At 37.2% G+C, this 26,274-nt stretch overlaps 1 protein-coding gene across 3 annotated transcripts in view; it reads right to left on the bottom strand.

Annotated features, from left to right (window-relative positions):
- Nucleotides 1-26,274, bottom strand: part of robo4.S (roundabout guidance receptor 4 S homeolog) — a 127,098-nt gene that overhangs the window by 86,956 nt on the left and 13,868 nt on the right. For all 3 annotated transcript variants that reach the window (XM_018241665.2, XM_018241666.2, XM_018241667.2), the window contains exon 2: nucleotides 21,462-21,782. In XM_018241665.2, coding sequence (XP_018097154.1) covers nucleotides 21,462-21,782 — 321 coding nt within the window. The remainder of the gene's footprint in view (nucleotides 1-21,461; nucleotides 21,783-26,274) is intronic.

Here is a 26,274-nt window from a genome sequence, read left to right as displayed (position 1 = left end):
GCAAACGCTGCTATTTTATGTTCCTTATTTTGTATTTTTTGACCTGCTATATCGCAATTTTCTCTTATGTGCGCAAGTAGGGTTTCCATCACCATTACGAATAGAATGGGCGAAAGAGGACACCCCTGCCTTGTTCCATTCGAAATGCAAATCTGGGGAGATAGGATTCCGTTAACTCTGATTCTTGCTGATGGGGCGTCATATAGGGCAAAAATTCTGTTGGTTATTATTTCCCCTAGACCAAATCCTTTTATAGTTTGGCGAAGAAATTCCCATGAGACCCTGTCAAAAGCCTTTTCGGCATCTGTGCTGAGAATCATTGCTGGTATTTGTTTCTTTTTAGCGTGGTGCATTATTGACAAGATTTTATAGGTGTTGTCCTTCCCCTCCCTACCTGGGACAAAACTGGATTGGTCTGGGTTTATAAGCTGGGCAAGAATTTTCTTCAGCCTACTAGCCAGAATTTTTGCATAGATTTTAATATCTACATTTATCAGTGATATCGGTCTATAACTTGCGCAGCACTGGGGGTCTTTCCCCTGCTTTGGTATTACTATTATATGGGCTTCCTTGGCTTGAGCCGGGAACTTATTACCGTTATCAATTGAATTAAAATATTGCATCATGTATGGAATTAGTTCCTCTGAAAAGATTTTGTAATATAAGGAATTATATCCATCTGGCCCCGGGCTCTTATTTGTTGGTATGCTTTGTAGAGTATCTACTATCTCTTTATGGGTAATTGGGTCTTCTAAGGCCTGCCTTTGTGCCATAGTTATTACCGGGAGTCTTGCCTCCTTTATAAATTTGTCTATCTCAATTTTGCCTTGGACAGAAGTACCCAATTGGTCCAGCCCATATAATGTTTGGTAAAATTGCTGAAAACATTGCGCTATTTGCGGGGAAGAATTAAATATCTGTTGTTGTTTAACTTTTATTGCGGGTATAAAAGAATTGGGTTGTAGTCTCTTTAGTATACTGGCAAAATGTTTAGTGCTTTTATCCCCCAACTCATGTCTTTTGTTTACATCTTAAATACGCTTTATAAGAGTGTTGATCTAGGATAGATTTCAATTTAATCCTTTTCATCTCTAGTATACTGAGTGTATCCTCAGCTACTGTTTGTTTGTGTGACTGTTCTAATTTAGCAATTTCCTTTAACAATGTCTGAATCTCCTTTTCTCTCTCCCTCTTTATTTTAGTACATAGTGCTATTAACCGCCCTCTCAACACACACTTATGAGATTCCCACAGCATTGCTGGATTTGTTTCCGGTAAGTCATTTTCTAAAAAAAACTCCCTTAACATTTTCTTTATCTGTTCCTTATTCTTTTCCTTCAAAAGAATTGTATTGTTAAGTTTCCAATTAAATTCTGGTTTAGTAGTTCTTGGTAGTTGGAAACTTATCATTACTGGTGAGTGATCTGACAGTGTATTCTGCATTATTTTCGCTTCCAGGCAGTACTGCAAGTGCTTGTGAGATGTGCAAATATAATCAATTCTAAAATAACATGCATACGTTTTGGAATAATGTGAATAATCAATATCATGTATGTTTAGACATCTCCATACATCCACCAATTTTAAATCAAACAAACTTTTTTTCACCCTTTTCAACCCCTTATATGAAATGTTGCATTTTTTATTTGAGGTATCAATTAATGGATTGAGTGGCAGATTTAAATCTCCTCCCATATAGATTATACCCTCAGCGAATTTCTCCAATATGGATACAAATTCACACACAAATTTAACTTGGTCCTGGTTAGGAGCATATACGTTAGCAATAGTAATTATGCTGTCTTCTATCTTGCCCTTCAATAACAAGTATCTTCCTTCTGTATCTCTCACCTGGTCAGTAACTGTGAAAGGTAAATCCTTGTGTATCAAAGTCATTACCCATTTGGATTTATTTTCCCTGTTGTTACTGGTCACCACAATAGGGTAATGTTTTATGTTCAAATGGGGTATTTTACCTTCCTTAAAATGTGTCTCTTGTAATAATACAATTTTAGCCTTTAATCTTTTGCATTCACCTATTATTTGAGATCTTTTAATAGGGCTATTGATACCATTAACATTATAGCTAACTATTTTAACCTCCATTAACTTCCATATATGAGTACATCTGTTGATCTATCACTTCTATACTCAATAGTCTAGTAAAATCCCTTATTCCTATACTCTGTTTTCCTTTTGATGGGTAGGGATTGGGAAAGGAAAGGGGGGGAATAAAAAGGGATACCCTAGGGACAACTCGGTCCCGCCATGCCGGACCAGATATCTGAGGGGGGTTACCCCCAATCTGGGTACCTTTTAATTTGGCCATTTTCTTGTGGGGCAGAGGTATTCTGACAAGAAGAAGCTGGGAGATGTAGAGCAGAATGCTTCATCTCTTACCGGCCCCCGGAGAGTCCTTACTACTAAACAAAAAAAAAAAAAAACCCAAGGAAAGGCAAAGAGGAATGAGGATCGGCTCAGCCACCCAAGAGCCAAAAAAAAACAAAAACAAAAACACAATTTATGAAGACCGAACAAAAACTCTATATAAATAAATAATATTAAATGTTTACATTAAATTTTTTTGAAATTCTTTATTTATAAAGATTTTTATGGAGGAGGGGGGGGATACAGAAAGCAAGAAGGAAAAGGAAGGGGGAAGGAACAAAGTAATACCACCGCAGTATAGATACAATACAATATACAAGCATAAAACAGTAAGTCATATCTAAAAACAGAGTAATGGTAAAATATTCACGTAATTTATATTATACGCCAAATATTAACGCCAAAATATATATTGCTGTAGAAAGGTTATACAGCCTTTTATCAAACAGAGTAGCATAAACCTATGAACACGTTTTGAAAACAGGTATGTAAGGGCCAAATGTTGGTTATATCAAAGATTTCAGAAAAAGCTGCCAAGGATACCAAACCTTCCAGTAGATCGTACTTTGATTGTGTGAGACATAAGTAATTTCCTCCAGAACTCTCACTTTTTCTACTATTGCTAGCCATTCGTTAAACGTGGGAGCTTCAAGGTTTTTCCACTTCTTCGGAATTAGTGATTTGGCTGTCTGAAGTAGATGTATAGTGAGAGGATTTGTAATCAAGGTTTTTGTATTTTGGAAGTAATTCAACAGTATCGTTTCGGGATTACCAATGTTTATATTACTCCCTGTCACCCGATTTATTGTTGATAACACTTTGCTCCAGAATCCCTGTAAAACAGGGCAGGTCAACCAGATATGCGTATGGTTTCCTTCTGACAAATTACATCTCCAACACATTCCTGAAGTAGCGGGATACATTTTTTTTAAGTTTTTGAGGTGTATAGTGCCATCTCATGATTAATTTGTAATTTGCTTCCCTAGTTCTCATCGCTCTAGACGACCTATGCACTGAATTTAGAATTCTAGACCTTATAATTTCCGGCAGATCCAATTTTAGTTCTTTTTCCCATTCTAACCATGCGGATAGAGGGCTTTGGGACTGATTTTCGGTCAACAGATCATATAATTTTGAGAGCGGTCTAGTGACATCTTTATTTCCTAGCAGAATAATTTCCCATGTTGTATCCGGTCTCTCCCAATCACTATTTACAAATGGTTGAATATATCCGTGTAATTGGTTATACCCCCACGTGTCTCTCGGGTGAGTGCCCCACTTCTTCTGGACATCTGCCAAAGAGATAATTTTATTCTTTCTAATAAAATCTCCAATTTTCGTTTCTCTATTATTCCAGGTACCCCATCTCTTAAAAGCACCTCTTTCCATGCTTGGGTGGAATTCCGGGTTAAACATTAACGGTTGGCAAGTATATGGAAGCTTTGTAAGGCCTAATTTTGATTTATTTCTATGCCATACTCTTAAAGTAGCCCCGACAAGTGGGTGTTGTAATAATTTTTTGGAAATGTTCTCTGTTTTGATCCAAAGATTATTAAGTAGGGGAAAGTCAACTATTGAGTGCTCAAGGGTACACCAATCTTTCCTACTTTCCTTCCGTTTCCAATTAAGTATCCTCACTAAGTGAACTGCAACATAATACAAATATGAGTCTGGAAGACCTAATCCACCTCTTTTTCGCTTTGAGATGAGTAGGTTATGTTTTAATCTAGAGTTTTTACCTCCCCATACAAACTTGGAAATTAACGTTTTCATAGAGGTGAAAAAGGACTGAGGAACTAATATTGGGAGAACTTGGAGAAGATACAATAATTTTGGCATTAATATCATTTTAACAGCTTGAATTTTCCCGAACCATGACAACTGTATTTTCTCCCAGTGCTGTATTAATTTCAAAAAGGACGCTAAGAGAGGTAAGTAATTATCTTGATAGAGTTTGCCAAGATCTGCCCTTATTTGAACTCCTAAGTATTTAATAGTCGAGTCTGTCCACTTGAACAGAAAATTTGCTCTAATTTTTTCAGCTTTGTCTTTTGGAATGTTGATATTTAGAATCACCGATTTCGAATAATTCACCTTAAAGTTGGAAAGTTCCCCAAATTTTCCCATTAGTGAAATAATTTTTGGCAGCGAAAGAATAGGTTTCGTAATGCACAACAAGAGATCGTCAGCGAATGCAATGCATTTAGATTCTTTACTATTTACTATAAGACCCGAAATATCTGGATCCTTTCTAATATGGGAGAGCAGGACTTCCATGACCAAAATAAAAAGAATTGGTGATAGGGGGCAACCCTGGCGAGTACCATTAAATATTTGGACTTTAGGAGAGAGTACCCCATTGACTCGAATTCTTGCCGTAGGCCTGTCATAGAGGGCCATTATCTTGCTGATGATATTGGGACCAAAGCCAAAACCTTTCAATGTTTTTTCGAGGAAGGGCCATGACACTCTATCAAAAGCCTTTTCGGCGTCTGTAGTAAGTATGATAGAAGGTATATCAAACTGTTTAGCATGTGCAATCAATGAAATAAGCTTGGATGTGTTGTCTTTTCCCTCCCTTTTCGGCACAAATCCTGCTTGGTCAGTGTGAATAATGTCAGGTAAATATGATTTTATTCTATTGCTTAAAATTTTTGCGTATATTTTCATGTCTATATTTATCAGGGAGATGGGTCTGTAACTCGGGCAAAGATGAGGATCCTTTTCGGGTTTAGGGATTATGGTTATGTGAGCTTCCTGTGCTTGAGGATGAAATGTAGAACCTCGTGACACCCCGTTAAAATAATCCAGTAATGAGGGAATTATCTCTTTTTTAAATGCTCTGTAGAATAGAGCGGTGTATCCATCGGGGCCTGGGCTCTTCCCAGGAGGAAGAGAGTCTATACACTCTTCTAGTTCCTTGAGTGTGAAGGGATCCTCGAGAATTTTACTAATCTCGGGAGATAGTCCCTTAATCCCTGAATCGGAAATAAAAGAATCCATCATCTCCAATTTAGATGATCTGGGGGGTTGGGGATGTAATTTATAAAGTGTCTGATAGTATCTTTGAAATGCTTCTGCTATACCTTTTGTGTCATGATGTATAATGTTACTCTCGTCCTTGATCGAAATAACTTGTGTATGTGGATGTAGTTTCTTGAGTTTCTTAGAGAAGTATTTATTACATTTATCACCCAACTCATAAGATCTTTGTTTCATTCTCATGTATGCTTTCTGAACTTTCTGAACTAATAAAGCTTTTAATTGTAGCCGTTTACTTTCCAAAAGTGTCAATGTTTTTTCAGCAATATTTTCTTTGTGGGACTGTTCCAATTTGGTGATATCTTTTAATAAGTTAACAATTTCTTTCTCACGTTCCCTCTTTAGATGGCTTCCCATGGAAATTAATCTACCGCGGAGGACACATTTCAATGTCTCCCATAGAGTTATTGGAGAAGTATCTAAGGATTTATTATTTTGGAGAATTGAATCTATCCATGTCTGTATACGTTTTTTCCTCTGTTCTGTGTGAATAAGAAATTCGTTTAGTCTCCACGTGTATTCTGCCCTTAATGTACCCGGAATTGAAAATGTAGTAAGAACCGGTGAGTGGTCCGATAAGATAGCGCTCCCTATTTCTGCATCTGTAAATAACCGTAACCAATGCTGGGAAATAAAAATGTAGTCTATCCTTGAATAAATTAAGTGTACTTTAGAAAAATGCGTGAAGTCTTTTTTGGTTGGGTTTAGAACTTTCCAGATGTCAACTACTTGCATTTCCGCAAGCATGGTCTTGATTTCTTTTAGACCTTTGTATGAAATGGAAGTCTTTTTCGAGGAAGAGTCAATAAGAGGGTTAAGGGTTAAATTAAAGTCTCCCCCTAAAATAAGAAGACCTTCGCTGAAGTTATCCAAGGTCTTTAAAAATCGTTTCAGATAGCCTACTTGTCCCGCGTTTGGTACGTAAACATTTGCAATCGTACAAAGTTGATCTGCTAGTTTCCCCTTTACTATCACATAACGGCCCTCTTTATCAGTAATTGAGTCAATATAAGTAAATGGAAGATCTTTATGTATCAAGGTTATCACCCCTGTGGCTTTCTTCACCGGATTGTTACTACAATATACATGAGGGTAGTGATGTAGCTTTAAAACCGGGGTGTGATGTTCTTTGAAATGCGACTCTTGGATCAGTACAATCTTGGCCTTTTGCTTCACACATTGATGAATAATTTGGGCCCTTTTGTTTGGACTATTTATACCATTAACGTTTAATGAGTAAACAACTCCCTCTATGTTGGTCATTTTAGCCATATTCACACGATATTGCTAAATCGATTAGATTTATGTGGAACACACTTACTGTTTGCTTGTGGGTGGGGGTAAGAGAAGGGGAGAGGTAAAAAGAAGGCCACTGTAGTGACCTGGAAAGGGGGGGGGGTAAAGAGGGGGAGAAAAACTGCCGCCATAGACTTATAATGGGGGAAACCCATTGCTGTGGTGGTGTTAAAGCGGCCGAGGTGCATCGCACCTTAGTGTGTGGGGAATGTGGTTGGGCGGGGTTTAGAAGGGTCACCATAAGTGTCTAGCAACGTGATGCCTGAACCCGAGCAGCTATAAGTATGCAAAAAATTACACCGTATGTTAACAAATGGGGAGTGTAACAAAAAGAGAATCAAGGTGAACTTTAGAACAATCTAATAATATATTCATAACAGAGGAATAGTCGTACAACTGATTACCTCGTAAAACACCTCTAGAAAATGCAGAAATATACCAAATACAAAAGCAATATAGGAAACATCAGTCCAGTAAACAGTAACTTTCAACCACCTGGATCACAATAATGTTAATTACCGTCCACCAGCCAACCTTGTATGAAGTAACCGTGATCATGTTGATCTCTTGTATCACGGCAAGGCTTTGGTAGTAAAACCTGGTAGTGTTGAGGTTAGCAGGCCGGAGGGGAAAACGCGATATATGGACCATATCGCAGAAGAAAATCACCTTGATCTGTCCCTCGGGGTCCTTGGGGTCCGAGGCGCTTTTTTGGAATTAGGTGTATGCATCCATTCTCCTGGAGTAACAAAATCCAGCTCCTTAATTCGACCAGCATTAGGTAACCAGCCTGGCAACTCAATAGAAGGCAAGTGGAATTTTTTCCGGAAGTTTTCCGTATCGCTCGGGTTTCTTATGGTAGCTGTAACCCCATCCTTACTGGCCGAGAGAGAGAAGGGATAACCCCATCTATAAAGAATACTTTTCTCCCTTAACATATCAGTCAATGGCTTCAGCATTCTCCTTTTAATAAGTGTCGTCCTAGAGAGGTCTTGAAACAGTTTTATATTACAATCCTCATAGGTGAGTTGGTTAACCTCCTTGGCTTTGTTTAGGATGTCTTCTTTCAGTGAAAAGGAGTGTAGGCAACATAGGATGTCCCGTGGCGCATTTAGGGGTGCTGCCTTGGGTTTCTGGACTCTGTGAGCCCTCTCAATTTTGATATCGGTATCCGCATCTCTTTTGAGTATAGAATTAAATATCTGAAGCAGCACCTGGCGTATATCATCAGCTTGGACAGATTCAGGGACACCCCTTATTCTGATATTGCTTCTCCTGCTCCTATTCTCTTGGTCTTCTAATTGACGTTGGAGCTCTTGTATAACATTGTCCTGCTGCTGAATGTGATTATAGATAGCTTTTTGGTTATCGGTACACTTACTCTGAGTGTGTTCCAAGCTATCAGTGCGGGCTGCAAGGGTTAACATGTCCCTCTTAATATCCTGGATTTCAACCTTAAGTACAGTGGTGACTTCGTGCAGCATTTCTTTGATGTCAGATTTAGAAGGGAGATGAGCCATATATGAGCGGAAATCAATCCCATCCTCACCTTCACTATCAGCATCAGACTGCTCTTTGCCTGATTCTGCTTCCTCCTCTGGGTCAGATCTGGCGGCCGCCATCTTGGATTCAGCACGGAGTGATTTCTTCCTCAAGAATAGCGGCGCAATTTCACTGCCAGTATCCTGCAATTTGCGGCCCAAAGGTTTGTCCTTTTCGGACTTATGTTTGTGGGTTTTCCCCATTTGTATAACCCGCTGCAAGTAGCTGGATCGGGTCTTTCGGCACGGAGCCCTTAGCACACGCGACCTGCCAGCGCCGCGTCAAGCCACTCCCCTGTTTACATTAAATTTTAACAACCCTATCACCTATTCCTTATATCCAATGAGGATATTTATTGGCCCAGTAAGTAATAGCCAAACCTTCCCTATTGCTCCTATTCTTCCCTTTATAGTACCACAGGGTATGGGGGATTAACTACCTGGATTCTCTGTATTCATATAAATAGCATATTAAAAAGGCTGCTTACCTTTTAGTGTTTGATCAAAAAGTCCCGCTAGGCAACAATACGCCATCTCACCCCCTACTAATCCACAACCAGTCATAAATTGACAATTAAATAAAAAAAAAAAAATTTGATTCCCTTATATTCCCCTTTACACTATGGATCCGACTTATCCTATCACCCGGGACATTTTCTCTCCAAAACTTAATCCCTTTAAGATTCTAACTCCTTGCCAAAGGGGAAGATAGGGAAAGGAGAAGGAAAGGCGAAAAGAAAAAAAGAAGAGGGGAAAAAAAATAAATAAGTAACTACATACATAGATAATTGCATAAATAAACAACTTTTCCCTTTTTTTTCCCTTCTCTCCCTCTTACACAAAAAAAAAAAAAGAAGAGAGACTCTTTTCCTAGATGCGAGAGGTATAACCTCCCAGAGTGAGTATTATCACTCCACCAATCCTTAGCCCCTAATTCTCTTTCCAGGATATACATATGGGGGTAAACCCCCAGATAAGCCTATATCCCTAGTAGAATGAAACTACATTGGCTAAGCTGTGTTCCCCTTTATATTTTATCCGTGGCTTTCCGTGAACCTTCAATAATCCTTCTATACCATCATGCAGTTTTGAACACACAGCACACATAAATAAATAAATAGGCAATCAATACATACAAAAAATACAACATAGCCAAAGCAAATAACTTAAGTTTTGTACAATTATAACCCATTCTCTCCCTTCTGTGATTGATCCCTATGGACCCTTTATTCTACAAATGACAAATCTGAATGAATAAATTGTGATTAATATGAGCATATACCATGTGCATTATAATATCCTAATTACTTCATAATAAGTGCCCCAGTCATTCCAACCCCCATAACACCCTCTGTTCCGTAACTGCGACCAATCGCTCTTACGGATAAGGCAACAATTAGTGTTTAAATCCTTATACCCTCAGCATCTCTACATCCTCTTGCCTTCAAATTTATTCTCTGTGAGGAGCCCACAGAAAAAAATAAATAAATAAATAAATAATACAGTGAAAAAATATCACCTTTTTGTTGCTCTAAGCTAGATCAGTTATACAATTCAATTATATCATTGTTGCATTTCCCCTTATTACCGTCTTTCAGATACTTGTACCCGCACACTCACTAGGGTGCAATTTAAAAATACCAGAAAAATCTACAAAATCCCTCAAAGAAATCATCTCCCTTGAAGAAAAAAAAAAAGAAAACACCCCATACAAAAAAAAAAAACAAAAAAAAAAAAAAACCAAACAACCAAAAAAAACAAAATAGAAAGTTTAGCTTATCTTGAGTTGCCCTTCCTCTGGAGATTCTCAAATTTTCTCAAAGTCCCAGACTCTTCGGTGTCCTAGGTGTGGGTTTAGGTACATTCTGGACAGTCCAATCTCCTTTCCGTTCCAGCTCCAATTTCTTCATTTCCTTTATCTCGTCTGCCCATCCATTTAAAAGAATCTGGGGTAGTTGTAACTTCTGAAGAAAGGGCTGCACGTCTCCTGGTGTTTTCACTACAGCCTGTGTTCCGTCCTTAGAAGCAATAAGACCAAACGGGAAGCCCCATCTATATACTGTATAATATTCCGCTCTCTTAGCACGTCAATGATAGGTTTAAGTGCTTTCCTTTTCATTAAAGTAGACCTGGAAATGTCCTGGAAAAGTTTAATCGCAGTGCCTTCAAAACACAAATTACTCGCAGTTTTATACTTATGAAGAATTTCTTCTTTAGTTCTGAAACTTTGTAGGCAGCATAGCACATCCCTAGAAGCATTTGGAGGAGCTGTTTTTGGCTTTGGGACCCTATGGGCCCTTTCAACAATCAATATCTCTGGTAAGTAGGCCCTTGAAAATCTGCTGCAGAGTAGGTAGAATATTTTCCCTTGTAATAGATTCAGGTATGCCTCTTACCCTAATATTGTTCCTCCTGCTTCTATTTTCTGCGTCCTCGAGCTGCCTCTGCATTTCCACGATTTTGCTGTCTTGTGCAATGATTTGGGAGTAAAGAAGTTTTTCGTTGTGCAAAAATTTACTTTGGTTACTCTCCATATCGTCAATACGATTAGCCATACAAGACATGTCCCTTTTAATTTCCCTCAGGTCTTCTTTTAAGGCGGCAGTCATTTCCTCCAGCATCGTTTTTACCTCCATACGTGAAGGCAGGTTTGCGAGGCAGGTATGAAAACTCTGTTCTTCTTCCTCCCCACTGTCAGGCTCTGCAGTGTCGCTCGTTATCTCAGCATACCTGACTGACTCTGTTTGTCCCGCCGCCATTTTGCCTGATAGGCGCTCCGGCTTCTTCTTAACGAAGAGCGGTGCGTCCTATATTGCTCCGCTCTCCCTTTACCAATTTTCCCCATTACTGCTACTCAGTAAGGACTAGCTCCGGTTTTTGCCACGAGGAGCTCTCACCTCACGCAGCCATATCCTCTCGGCAGTAAACCCCGCCCCCGTGAGAAAACATAAGTGTTAATATTGCAAATGCTTAAGTTTAAATAAAATGTCAAACTACTTTTTCCAAATGGACTATTTTATAGACTTACTCCTTGGTCCTTCGTGCATAAGTGGTTTAAAGGCATTAACAATACAGCTGATGATATTGGGTAAAAATATACCTAACTGGTCATGAATTTGGGGAACAATACATGCTTGTGTGTTTTTTTTTTTTTTTTCCTTTTTTTGTGTGGCAGTCCTAAAGTGAGTGACGTTAAAAAACTATTTGATCCTTTCTCTGACCTTGCTCTAATAGTAGGCCTATACGTTTGTCTTTGGCTCCCAAATTCCTTCCTAGACATGTTAAATTCATAAGGGCATTTCATTTTCCTTTAGAGCAGCGATCTACAACCAGTGGTTTACAAGCAACATGTTGCTCACCAACCCCTTAGATGTTGCTCCCAGTGGCCTCAAAGCAGATGCTTATATTTGAATGTCTTGGAAGCAAGTTTTGTATAAAATCCAGGTGTACTGCCAAACAGAGCCACCTGTAGGCTGCCGGTCAACGTAAGGACTACCAAGTAGACAATCACAGCCCTTATTTTGCACCATCCAGGACATTTTTCTGTCTTAAGCTGCTCCCTAACTCTTTTTACATCTCAATGTTGCTCAAGAGTGAAAAAGATTGGGGATCCTAAAAATAGAGCAAAGTTTCGCTAGTGTTAATTCATCAGTGCAAGCATTTCATATTGAACTTTCGCTAGCATTCATTTCTGCCTAGCGAAACTTCATAAGTATTCTTACGGTTAAATACAAAAATGTATGTGCTAAATTTGGTTCCGTTCACTAAATATTTACAAAAGTGAACACCACTAATTAGAGTACTAAGAATTCATATACAAAAGCTTTGCTGTTTAGTGCCTTTTACAACTCTAGCCACCAATTACAACATTTACACTGAAATAGCTCACCTGAAAAAGGTGGTGACCCGGGAGTGGAAACCCCGGGTCCCGCTCCTGGGTTCACAAATGCCTAAAACAGTATTACAGGTAATTTACCAGAAGGAACTCACCAGATCAAACGGGTGGCCCAGGTGCATCACCCCAAGTCCGTAGCTGTAAGTTAGTCACAATCAGTAGAAAATGTTTGATGAGCACTCCATTCACCCCTAGAGTTAAAAGAAGTACATTTTTATTTTCAACTTATTAAAAGCATCAATTCCCTGACGCGTTTCATATCCACCGATATGTAGTCATAGGTATCGTATCATACCTATGACTACGTATCGGTGGATACGAAACACATCAGGGAATTGATGCTTTTAATAAGTTGAAAATAAAAATGTACTTCTTTTAATTCTATGGATGAATGGAGTGCTCGTCAAACATTTTCTACTGATTCTTACGCTTAGGTCAATTTGAATAGGGCGGGTACATATAGGTTGTATAGACCTTGTATAGACCTTTATTAGAGATGTTGGTGCAAATGCTTGAAGTGCCAACTTTTTATTACAAAAGAGATTCTCTAATGCCCTAGACATGAACCCACACTGAAACAAATGTGGCATGCCCCTCAAACACACATAGTTAGTACTTTTGAAGGAAATACCACTTTAAAAAAAAATTTTAAAAGTTTTTTTTACAACTTTTAAGACTTTCCGGCATACAGAATATTATGTCAATGACTGCTAGCGACAGCTTCGTTGCCCATTAGTAAATCTGCTCTAGTGATTGAATCCTGCTCACATCTAACTTTTACCCTAGAATGTATCTGTCTTTTACTCGTAACTTAAATCAGCTTCTGCATACTTTCATCTCTTTAAAATTTCAAGCCACATAACCCTTCAGTTTGTTTGCCTTAATGTCTTCATCTGTTGTAGCTCTAGTGATAAGGGATTTATACTGCAGTTATTCATGTGTTAGCACAAGTTGCCACAATGCATGTATCTGATAACTACAGCCCTCTACTGAGACAGAGATGTTATAAAACTGCGCAACAGTAGAGTTTACAGATTAGGTGGAAAAGGTATAATGACAACCCAATCCCATGCAAAGGGTTAAGTATCAAAGGAATTCTACAGGACCTTCATACAACCATGTTGATATTGTTGAACACCGGTATAAAGAATTTCTTAAAACCTCAAGCTATTGCACAGTGTTTGAATTATACTAAAAAATCAGTCTAATAAAATGCAGTATTTTGATTCCATGCCTAGTTCAGATTATTGTTGCCTCATGCATGATTCAAAGTGCAGTGATTTCAAATTGTAGGGAAAATAACTGATAACAAGCACATCACAGAATATATGAATTTTCCTTGGCCTTTGCTAGCAAATATTGAAAGATTATACTTCTCCAGAAAGCCTGTGAAGCAGATAAACAATGTATATACATAAAGAATAAGCTAGTCTTATAGCAGGGATTTAAACTAAATTTATCAAAAAAATAACACATTTAAGGGGAACTATAGTAAAAAATAAGTATGTTTACATTAGTACCAGAGAGCAAAAATCAGCTACTATGTAATATAATTTGAATTATTTAATTCTGCTACCATCTTAGGATAGCTTGTTCTCTCCCATGTGATATAATTAAAAGTTATTGTATTTTTAAAAATAATTTGTTAATATAATAATAAACTTATAATCAAGACAACATTTTAGTATGTAATTAATGATGCATTTTAAATAGTCTTTAACAAAGAGAAAAATTTCACAAAGAATTACACAGGTAACAATTACAGGCATGGCCCCGTTTTCCAGAAAGCTCGGAATTACAGGAAGGCCATCCCATAGGTTCAATTTTAAACAAATAATTCGAATTTTTAGAAATGATTTCTTTTTTCTCTGTAATAATAAATTAGTATCTTATACTTGGTCCTCAGTAAGATATAATAATTAATCCTTATTGGAGGCAAAATGATCCCATTGGTTTTAATGTTTAGATGATACTTTAGTAGACATAAAGCACGGATATCCAAATTGCAGAACAATCCCTTATCTGGGATAGCCCATGTCTAGAGCATTCTGGATAACAGGTTTGATACCTGTATAATTTTTGTCAGCATTTCTACTTTCTTTTATGAAACACTACAAAGATAAATTCATATACAATGTTATCCAGTCTCTTATCTTTACACACTGATGATTGCATCCCCCATGTTGCACTCATTCGGCAGAATATATACAGACAAGTGTAAGTTAAAACTGGCCAGCACAAACAACTCCAGTAAGAGCAGGATGTCCACACAATGATGTGGCTGATCATGTCAAACAATTCCCTTCCTGTCTCTTTGTGTTCGCTGAGTCTTTCATCTGCTTATACACAATCTTCTGCAAGCACCTATACACCTGCACTTCAGCTCCTAAATAAATTGTATTTTTTCAATTATTTTTTGCTCTTCATGTTTAATGCAAACACAATCTGACATACAGAGGGTTATTTACTAAAACTCTGCTTTTTCTCACTTTATTTATAAACATTTTTTGACCAAACCTGAATGCCCTTAATTTACCAATAATTATTTTCGACAAAATCAGTGCAACAAAATACAGTGTCAATTTGAAACGTGCAACTTTTTGTTATTTATCAAGCTGTCGCCAGAAAAACCCAAATTGATCTGATTATCAAACAAAAGTCAGTGGAAATAGCCCAAAACTATCAAAAATCCTGAAGGTAAATGTTAATTCATGCCTTTGATTTCTACATGATTTTAACAGGTTTTAGCTGGAGTATTTTTTTGGATTCAAATTATTAGCATCTTCAGAGCATAATAAATCTTGAAAAATGTTTTTCCTCAAAATAATCGAGTTTTCCCCCTTTAAAAAATTGACCAGAAAAATTTGAGGTTTAATAAATAAATAATAAATAAATAATAAACAATGTTCTTTTTTATTGTGTTAGCAACAAAATACATGTATTTTAATGTACCGAATGATAAGCTCATAACTGTCCCTAAGACAGTTGTTTTAAGCAGCGCCGGGACAGGCAGGCCAGGTGCCCTAGGCAACCTGGTTGGCCAGGCACCCATGCATGTACGAAAGGACATGTGCTTGCAAAAAGGATGCGTGTGCATGTGCGCATGAGGATGCAGACACTGGCTACAGCACCGAGACGGGACCAGACTAGGGGGTATGAGGCAGAGAAGGTGTGTGCCTGGCTCCCCCCAGCTTTGTGCCCTTCCAACTCTGATTTTAGGTATCTGGTCTTGGAAATATTCCAGAGTTTGAAAATATTTCAGTGCTCCTATTATCAGTAAACCATTAGAATCTGTCTACTCTCACTCTCTTAGGGGCCAATTTACTGCACGCTTGTCTACCTAGTCTATGCACACCAGCGAGTGCAATTTGATTTTTTTTTTATCATTTTAAGCCCTTTTTTTAGTTTAATGTGCTCACAGTTATCCCCACTATCACAACCTGTGACATCATGAAAAATGTCATATTCTTTTCCATGTAAATCAGAAGAAAATATACTATACTATAGCACATATCTTATTTGAACAGTTTCTTATATTTTTTTGCAAAGATAAATGTGGTTACCAAACCATTTATTTTCACTTATAAGATTATATTACTTAATGTGATCACAAATGAGCATTATATTAATAATATTTGCTGCTCTTTTAAAAAGGAAGGAACTAATTGAGTTGTTTTATTGTAATATGCTGGGGCATCAATAAACCCATAATTATTTAGTTCTTGAATTTGCAACTTAAAAAACAAAATTTGTTTTATTTTCAATTGTCTCTGTTTATAAAAGGCATTATTGACTGAATGCATTTTTGTGTTGTTTGCAATAAAAAAAGAGTCTTCCATTTTTTTTGCCCATATGAATATTTATAAACACTGACCCTCAGTGGGAGCAATAGAAAACCCGTGGGGGCTAAAAGAATGGATAAAAACCTGACAACTAAAGAAGTGCTAATTAAAGGCTCAGCATCTCAATATCTGACAGGAATTAATTGCACTGCTAATTAAACTGTTATTCAGTGTTTTTTCTTATTAGCCATAAAATTGAATTCCCCAGAAAGGATGCAGACAAAAAGAATCAATGGAGTATGCATGTGTGTCTCTGGCTGACAATTACACCACCGTTATATAATACTTCCTTTGGTTAGAGAGCACACTTGGAGCAAATAGGTCACGTAAACATGTTTGGGGCACACACAGTAATTAATGTTAAGTTATATTAACCAGCTACTTGTGTCTTCCTAATAACTATTTCTGTTCAGTGTAAAATTTCTACAAATTTCTTTCATTACAAGTAACACAGTTCTTCAATAAGGGCAAAAGTTATAAGAATGCGTCGCCTTCTTTTGCTTTAATCTCAGACAATAATTCACCTAGTTAAAAAGTTGGTAACAAATAATCAATTTTAAAGGGGTAGTTCACCTTTAAATTAAGTTTTGGTGTGGTGTAGACATTAATATTCTGGTAGCACCAAATTTATACATGTATTATCTGGCAGCGCAAATGGTGGTGGCATGGAGATGGATGTCACCTTCGCCTACCAATGTAGCTACTATGCTAGAGGCACAAATTACATAGTAACATAGTAACATAGTAAGTAAGGTTGAAGAAAGACACATGTCCATCGAGTTCAACCTTTTTTTTTTTTTTTATTAACTACCTATCTGCCAGTTGATCCAGAGGAAGGCAAAAAAAAACCCATCTGAAGCCTCTCCAATTTGCCTTAGAGGGGGAAAAATTCCTTCCTGACTCCAAAATGGCAATCGGACTAGTCCCTGGATCAACTTGGACTATGAGCTATTTCCCATTTGTGGGATTGTGGGATCTCAGGAAAGGCTTAAAAATCTATTGTACCGGGGCACGGCCTCTGTAGAGAGGGTTACTCCGCAAATGACAGCCATAGTTGGAGCTTGGAGAATGGTGTGCCAACTATTCCCTAAACCTCAACCATACTGCTCGCAGTATACTCCACTATGGTGTAACCCCAAGCTTCAACATCTTAAGACTATCCTAGATCCTCAGTTATGGTCGCGTTATGATATTAAATATATCTCAGATATTATGCCGGAAGGCACTCTTCTAACCTTTCCAGAACTAAAACACTCTTTCTCTCTCCCCAATAACATGCTCTTTAGATACCTGCAATTGCGACATGCAGTGGGGTCCCAGTTTGTTACCCAGCCTATTGACATATCTCCGAGAGTAGTGGAACTCTTGGGACGCACTGAGGATCTTAAGAAACCCCTCTCAACATTTTACAATAGATTACTGCTAGCAGGTAGCACCTTACTACCTAAACTGTATAGCAAATGGCAGGGAGATATCCCACATCTTTCCACAGGGAAGACGTATTAGAGGCTACCTTTGATGGGATTATTTGTAGCAGGGACAGACTAACTCAGTTAAAATATCTACATAGGATTTATCTTACACCTCATAGGTTGCACATAATGAACTCTCCAGCAGATTTCTTTCATATGGTGTGGAACTTTTCTAAGGCACAACGCTTTTGGGGGAACGTGGTGAATCATATACGAGATAGGACAGGCTTAGTCATCCCATTGGACCCACTAGTAATCTTACTTAACCAGGTTGAGGATCTTTCACATAGTAGAGCTCAGAGAATGTTGATTATATTACTGTGTATGTATGCAAAAAAAACTATAGCAATCCATTGGAAATCTGCTGATGGCCCAAAGCTGGTGACTTGGGAAATACTGATTGACAATGCCATCCCTCTTTATAGGCTTACCTATATTCGGCGAGGGTGCCCACAAAAATTTGATAAAATATGGGCATCTTGGGTGGATTTTGAACCCACCTAGGAATCATTAGCCAACATTTTTCTGATTCCCATCTCACATTGAATGATATAAACAGCATTTGTTCTGGAACTCTGTTGATAAAATGTTTTATCAAGGGTAGAACGAATAAGTACATATATATGGAAAATGTGATGGATTACACTGCACCGTTATTGTTTTTCTTTTTTCTTTTATTATTTGACTGGGGTTGGAATGTTACCTACAGTTCATATGTTGTACGACAAACGATTGCTCATTTGCTATGTAATGTAATAATATGTACACATTTATGCTTAATAAAAACGAATTGTTAAAAAAAAAAAAGACATTAATATTCTAATGGGTGAATGTAATAAAAGTCGCAAAGAGCAAAACAATTCGCACCAATAAGAATGAAAATCGACATCTTGCATTGTAATATTGTTCTTTAAACTGTTATTACACTGTAAATTTTAATTGCTCATTGCAAATTTTAATTGTGCACTCTTAAGAAGTGCTTAAATGTGTCGTAATCTTTTGGAGCAAACATAACGACTTTTTCAGTAAGAAGTTTTATTACATTTAACTATAAAATTCGCAAACGGTCTTCCACTGTCAGAAGTGGTCGCTAAACAGTTTCCGGGGTTCGCAAAAGCTATATTAAATTCGCACAAAGCAAAATTTGTTTGCGCAAAGGCATAACTTATCACATTGCGAATAGTTTTTCCGTTAGCGACTTTTATTACATTCCCCCATAAGTATGCAATTTGACTTTATTTGAATTTGTTGGTTTTTCAGTTATTTAGCTTTTTGTTCAGCAGCTTTCCAGTGTGTAATTTCAGCAACTATCTGGTTGCTAGGGTCTTATTTACCTTAGCAATCAGGCAGTGGTTTGAACAAGAGACTAGATTATGGATAGGAGAGGGCATGCATAGAAAGATGAGTAGTAAATAGCAACACAAATGTAGTCTTATAGAGCACTTGTTTTGGCTGCTGGGATCAGTGCCCCTGAGTCAGAAAAGGAAAGCAAATAATTCAAAAACTATAAAAAAACAAATACAAAGTTGCCAGAAATAAACAATTGTATAACATACTTAGGAGGATATTTACCAAAATCATGCGATTTGGATTTATTCATGATTTTATCCAATCTTTTCCCTTACCAGATTTTTTGAGTTAATTTATTGATAAATAAGATACAATTGTAGATGGGCGTTTGGTCAAAGTTGTTTTAATAAAATAATGACTTTTATCAATTTATTACCAAATGTATAATAAAGGACTCAGTATTCTATGGGGGGAATTCACAAAAGTGGATGAAGCATATTTTTGATGTAAAAGTGGTGTTAAAAATAGTGTAAATACAGTCTCCATGTTCACAAACAGAAATCCGCCTACATACAGACTCAACTGCCACTTTTTATACTCTGGTGAAAGTAACAACAGTTTACAGACACTTTTGTGAATGTGTCGTTAAAACGACAAAAACGGAGAAGAAAATTACATTTTCTCCGGACATTTTTAAAATGGAGTAAGGCTCAGTGTAACTCTTCCACCTGTCCTCTAATTTTGCATTATTTCCTTCAGTCTTCATTCACCCTACTTTTAGGTGCAGTATGGATGGCTCATTAGCATATTCATGTGGATTAGCAGCCTATTGTCAGGGTACAAGACCTATTTTCTGTGTAATCAGAAATTAATCACAATGGGTTTATAAACAATAAAAACAATATATATATGTATATTTTAGTGAGCAGATTGGGACACCTACTGATAACATGGTATATTGCACATATTTAAGTAAATTTTAAAGAATTTTTACTGTAATTTTTAACACATGCACTTATTGATTGTATGTAAATTAGAACACTATTGGTTACAAATTGTTAAATCCTATGAGGTCACTTTGGCGCTATTTTGTATTGTGATCACTATATAAAGTTTTATTGCACATTGTATACTATCCTTGAGAAAGGTCAAGAGGGACCGAAAGGTTGGAGCACTGTGATGTGTGTGAAATAAAATAAAAAGACACTTGTTTTACTAAGGGAAGTGCTGGCCAAGGAATGCTTTATATATATATATATATATATATATATATATATATATATATATATATATATATATATATATATATATATATATATTATTTTTATATATTAAAGTATGTTTGTGAAGATTCTCATTCATCCAGGCCATGGTATCTCTGTAGAAGTCAAATCACCTGGACTTGCTGTGTTTTTTCCTTAAAGACGGTTCCCCGGTCATCCAACTGTCTTTCTCAATTCAGAATAACTTGTAAATAGGATCTTTTTTTCAGGAATATATCCTCTGGAATGTTGCTCCAATTAGCATAATCTGTTTATCATAATCCACAAGGATGTCATGAAGTTAGTGGTAGAGATGGGCGATCCTGTGCCGTTTCACGAAACGCATTGAAGTCAATGGGCGTCAAAATAATTTTGACTTCCGTCAATTTTGACGTCAGCAACAATTTTTATACGTGCTACTATTTGGTCCAAATGCATTAAAGTCAATGGGCGTCCAAATAATTTTTATGTGTGCAACAATTTTTATGCGTGCAACAATTTTTTTTTGATGTGGCAGATTTTTTGTCATCAAATTGTAGCTGCAGTTTCATGAATTAGCTTGTGGTGAAACAAAGAAATTCACTGCAAATTTGTTTCTGTCTAATTTATTTGTTGATTGTATTAGCAAGATTGGAGCTTTGAGGTGTTATTAAACCTTCCAGGGAGAGGTGCCAACACAGCATTGTATGTGGCAGACAATCAATGTCACAGCCTCACGCCTTTATTCAAACTTGGTTTTCAGTTTTTACATATATGGCTTCTTTAACACAAGTCTCTCTCCCGGTCTAGAATCGGGACCTGGTCGTCAAACCTGTGTCCTTTTTCTTTTAGATGTAGGTACACGGCTGATTCTTGACCAGAGGAGCTGGCTCTTCTGAGCTGCGCCATACGCTGGTGTAACTGTTGTCTGGTGTTTCCCCCATACAAATCATGTTCTAAGTTATTTTGAATTGAGTAAGCCAGTTGGATGAATAACTAACAGCAAGTCCAGTTGATTTGATTTTGATTTTGCACATGTTCCTAAGTGAGATAAATAAAGGGAATGGGTATGTGATAAAGTGTGTGTTCTGCCATATTCCGCTTTCAAAGCTGCAGGGAATCTCTTCTCTGAATGGCACAATCATAAGAACAAGGCAAATGTAGAGCCGAGAGTCACCTGAGAGCTTTAGGAAGAGCTACAGACAAATTCAGAAAATATGTTGGCAAAATGTAGTTTTAAATGTTGTCTGAAACACAACATCTGGAAACTGTTCTGTTTAAAAGATATATTCACAGAAGTGGAGATAGAGGTTTGTGAATAGGTAGGGATATTTTATCTCCACTTTTATTTTGTCTCAATATCATCACTTTTGTGAATTTCCCCCAATGTGTTGCATGTAGTTTTGTGGAATACCGAATAAGAGCATATAAGGAAGGAAAGCTTGTCAACTTACCCTCAACGTAAAGAGAAGCATTTCGACTATATGCCGTTCCTAAATGGTTTCTAGCCACACAAGTATAAACCCCTTCATCAGATTTCCCTTTGCGTTGAATAAGACTAAAGAAGAAAAGTGGCCCTTCTGGCAACTGAACATAGGAACGTTGGTTCTTATCATCTGTGCTGGTCTCCACATGCTCTCCATTACGGTACCACTCTATTGTGGGATGTGGATTGCCCTCTGCCCGACAATTCAATGTGGCCGGTTTGTCCTTTTTCACAAACAAGTCTGAAGGGTGTTCGATAATACGGGGTGGAAAATCATCTGATTTTAAGCCTATGAAAGATAAACAGAACAAGTTTGACATGATTATTTGCAGTCTAGATGCCAGTGAATTAAAAAATCTGTCAGTACATCCTTGTTTGTTTTTATGTTCCCTAATTAAATGCAGAGTGTAGGAAAGTATGTAGTTACATAGGCAAGTGCAATTATGTCATCTTTTTTACCCATAATGCAGTGTTTCCCCATAATTCTAACAAAACAAATTAAATAAATTAAGTGAGCATGGGTTAGCAAATCATATGCAATTATGGCTTGCATCTTCAGAATGGGTATATGTTATTCCTGTGCTTGGAGTTAAATAACATTTTCATGTGTTTATGCCACAAGTCTTTTGCCTACTGATATAACCCACTGTGGGAACCAAATCTGAACAGGTTTTTTGGTCATATTTATTAATACACTTTCCCGAAAATTGTGAAAAATCTGATTTTGATGTTTTTTTCGGATTTTTCACCTGAAAACTCAGAATTTTGCCTGAAAACTTCGGGGTATTGCCAATAACCCAGCGCACATCATTTTGCAGATTTTGACCTCAGAAATGCAGATCAAGAATCCACTCCTCTGCTGCTCAATGTGCATCCGGATACATAGCGTCAGCTTGGGTGCAGGCAGACGTGGCAGATTTTGGAGCGAAATTCAAAATCTTGTGTTTTGCATGGAGCAGTGGAGGGGTGGATTCTCAGCCTACAGTTCTCCGCAGGCCAAAATCCACATTGTCAGGCACTAGCCTTCATGCATGGCATCCATAGGTGCAGTATTTGCATCCATTTAAGTATGATTGTACTTGCGGCTGCATTCCAATAATCTCATCAGGGTAGCTAAATTTGGCAAAGATCTGCTCATTTTGGAGACCTTACCAGAATCATTTTCATTCTACAATAATATGTAAAGATCAAATTAACTTTATTTTTATTTATATACAGTAGAACTGGCAGAAAAAATCCCTACCTCTTGCTATGTCTTCTGCATAGATGGAAATAATCCAGTTTGGTCCTTTCTCTGCTGCAAATTAGTAAATAAATTCAATATCTGAAGAACTACCTACTATCTCCTACCATGAAAATGGTTAGCCTGCCTAGTTGAAGTATGGAGTAAACACTTGACATATTAATGCAATATCATTGGGGATTACATATAAAACCATACTGCTTCAAGTGTAATACAAACAACCTCAAACAGGTAATTAGATACCTAATTATATACAAAACAGGTTCAGGCAGATTAGCTTAAAGCTCAGAAGCACCAGGAACAAACTCCTATAACGGGCAGTGTGGAAATGAAAAATGTACCTTTAAGTACATTTAAATTTCACACCATTGCGCGCTGGCGTCATATAATTAAAAAAGAGGCACGCGGCGCGTGCCCTAGAGAACCGGCGCCATTGAAGAATTTCAGCTTGGCAGGCGTCCCTGCCGAGGGGGCGGCAGGCGTCCCTGTCGTCCCCCCACTAGACTACCAGGGTGAGTTATTACACTATGATAATATGGTTAGTGAAGCCTTTAAAGATAGCCTTCTAACGAACAAGGAAAAACAGTTCTTAACTGTAAACAGACCCAAAATTCCTACATTTTACCTTCTCCCAAAAGTTCACAAAAACCTGGAGAAACCTCCGAGAAGACCTATTGTGTCGGGTAACTGTAACCTAACCAAAAAAGCTAGTCAGTACCTTGACCCAAGAGTCAGAATGATAGTTGAGAGCCTGGAATCATATGCTAGAGACACGCTAGATATTCTGTCTCAAATTGAAAATGTAAAAGTTACTTGTAAAACGTTTTTAATGACACTAAACGCGGAGTCCTTATATACCTCCATTAAACATGAACTAGGCCTCAAAGCTCTAAGATATTTCCTGGTGAAGCACTTGGGAAAAAGGGAAGAAGTGATAGAATTTTTAATTAAACTTGTGAATTTGGTGTTATGCTTCAACTATTTTTCTTTTAATGGTAAGTTCTATCTACAAACACAAGGAACAGCTAGGTTATTCAGGAAAAATAGTTAAAAAAGCTTATCATAGAGCCTTATACAAGATAGATCAGAATTACAGTGCATCAAAAATAAAGCACAAGAAACTAACAATAATGTTAGATTCACAACAACGTTCAATACCAACAGTATGCAAATTTTGTAAATTATCAATAAACATTGGCCAGTGCTTTTGGAGGACAATACTCTGAACTCTATATTACCTGAAAAAAGTCTCTGTATGCTACAAACGAAGTCCTAACCTTAGAGATTTACTTACTAGGAGCCATTTCTAAATCACTTGTCCCAAAACCCAGAAAAAATGGGGTTCCTTTCCCTGGGGGGAATGTAACATGTGTGAAAAGATGGTTAGAATTTCAACCTTTGAAGAAAGATTTGGCATCCAACATAAGGTTAACAGTTATATAAACTGTAGGACTCAATGGGTAATTTACTGCATTGAGTGTCCATGCCATAAAAATACATTGGCATGACCACACAAATGCTGAAAGTCCAACAGCACTGTAGCTCAATTAGAACTGCAGGTAGTATTAACAAAAACGAAAAGACCATTTCTACAGCTGCACAACATTTCAAAAAGTGTCATAGTATGGATCCAGCAAGACTTAAATTTTGGACTTTAGAGAAAATTAATTAAGGAGTACGCAGGAAAGTCACTGGATTGTTAAATTACATACAGTCTCCCCTAAAGGAATCAACGAGAACAATCTTTTAACAGCTTTTATTTAATCACTCAATTTAGAAGGGTACACTTCACTTTATTTTAATATACCATATTTAATAAATCTTTTTTTAGCAATAGATAATAAATAGATATAATTCATCATGTATTTATAAATAAAGAAATTTAATAGGTGCAAGTCTAGAAGGGTACCTTCATCTTGATTTCTCTTAAATCCATTGGTATAATAATTATTTACAAAGAATTAAATTCATTGAGCTATATACAAATAAATAAATATTTTATTACTTGTATTTTATGATCATGAATTTGATTAGAACCAAGCCTGTTTAACAGGTGATTATTATTAGTACATTTCGAGAGGCGGTCCACTACAGAGACCTCTGAGCCGGGAACAAGTATCCTAGAATAATCTCTGTTAATACAAGAGAATCTCATTGGCTCTGTGAGGCATGGTATAGAATCGGCACACAGTGATGTCAGGACGTAGTACACGACTAGTATGAGATTCATGGAAGACATTAGTATGGGATTTACAATTCCTGTGAGATCGCTGACATGACGCCATACGCAGTAGTGATTTAAACCACGCACTCGCGAAAGGATCGCCATTCGCCTTGATAAAGCTATTCTAGTGAAACGCGTTGGCATTGTGGTGCTCTATTTAGTTTTAAAATGGCATTATACCTTATTGGTTTTTTTAACGTATAATTTTGGTCCTGGGATGGATGTGTAAAGGTAGTTTTTAGGTGCCGCTTGCTTAGTTCTAGTTCTGTCTTCTTCTCAGTACAACCTTATCTATTTGTTCCAAGGGGCCGTTGATTTGTGTTTTTTTAGGCTAAGATAGCTTTTCACAGCTTAGGGCTAGTTTAAAACTCGAGACCACAGTCATGGTTACCCCGCCTTCTCCAGCTTTGTGGTGTCCCAGGTTTAGAAGTAGGCAGTAGTTTTTGGGACAACTCCACCATTCTTCATTTCATTTTCTCTTTTTCTGAGCAAGTGGTTGTTTAATTTATTCCGTCAAATAAAGATTTTTTTAAACTCCTTTATAAGATCAATTATTGCAATTCATTTGGCAATCTAATTCATTTAATATTTATTGCACAGCACTTTAGTTTGGTATAAATATCTAATTATTTAAATCATGAACCTATAATGAATTGGTGCTTTAATTTATCTAAGATATGAATTTTTAAATCTTATCGCTGCTTAATCACTCTGAAGGAATTAATTGATATCCTTGAACTGCACTGAGGAGTATAATTTGTGAAGCGACATTAGAGTAGGTTAAGCGGGGTACTTTCTCTTTCCTTTTTTCTGTTTTCATGTATGAATGTGCTGTTACCTTGTGGTTTCTGTGTCTTTATACAGTATAAAAGTGAAAGTCTGCATTGTAATAATTTATGTTAAATGAATAGCAAATGCTTGATCCAGGGAATCAAAACAGTGCACATATGACATATTTTAAGTTTTATTTGTCCCAGCAGCAGTAAAACCTTGCCAGAGTACTGCACAGGTAAGTTTAGAAGAGGGAGAAAGGAGGTTCTCTCCTGTGACTGCACGGTGGATTGATTGATACAGACGCTACTACAGTACTTCTTGTGGTACAGAGCCGCTTGCTTGGATTTACTATCATCAAGACACTGCAGATGCAGGTCTGACAGCAGAGCTGTTGAACTTCTCTCGTGTTGGTGGCAGAGCATAGTTGCGATCTCTTGTTAAATTATTGCTTTAGAATATTGCCTCGGGTTAAGCTGGTACGGTCCTATTTATTTGATAAAATGCTGTGGCCATTTTATACCCATCTCTGTCTCCTGGTTT

This window comes from Xenopus laevis, chromosome 7S (assembly GCF_017654675.1).
Source record: "Xenopus laevis strain J_2021 chromosome 7S, Xenopus_laevis_v10.1, whole genome shotgun sequence".
Lineage (NCBI taxonomy): Eukaryota > Metazoa > Chordata > Amphibia > Anura > Pipidae > Xenopus > Xenopus laevis.
This window is presented reverse-complemented; position numbering and strand designations above follow the sequence as displayed.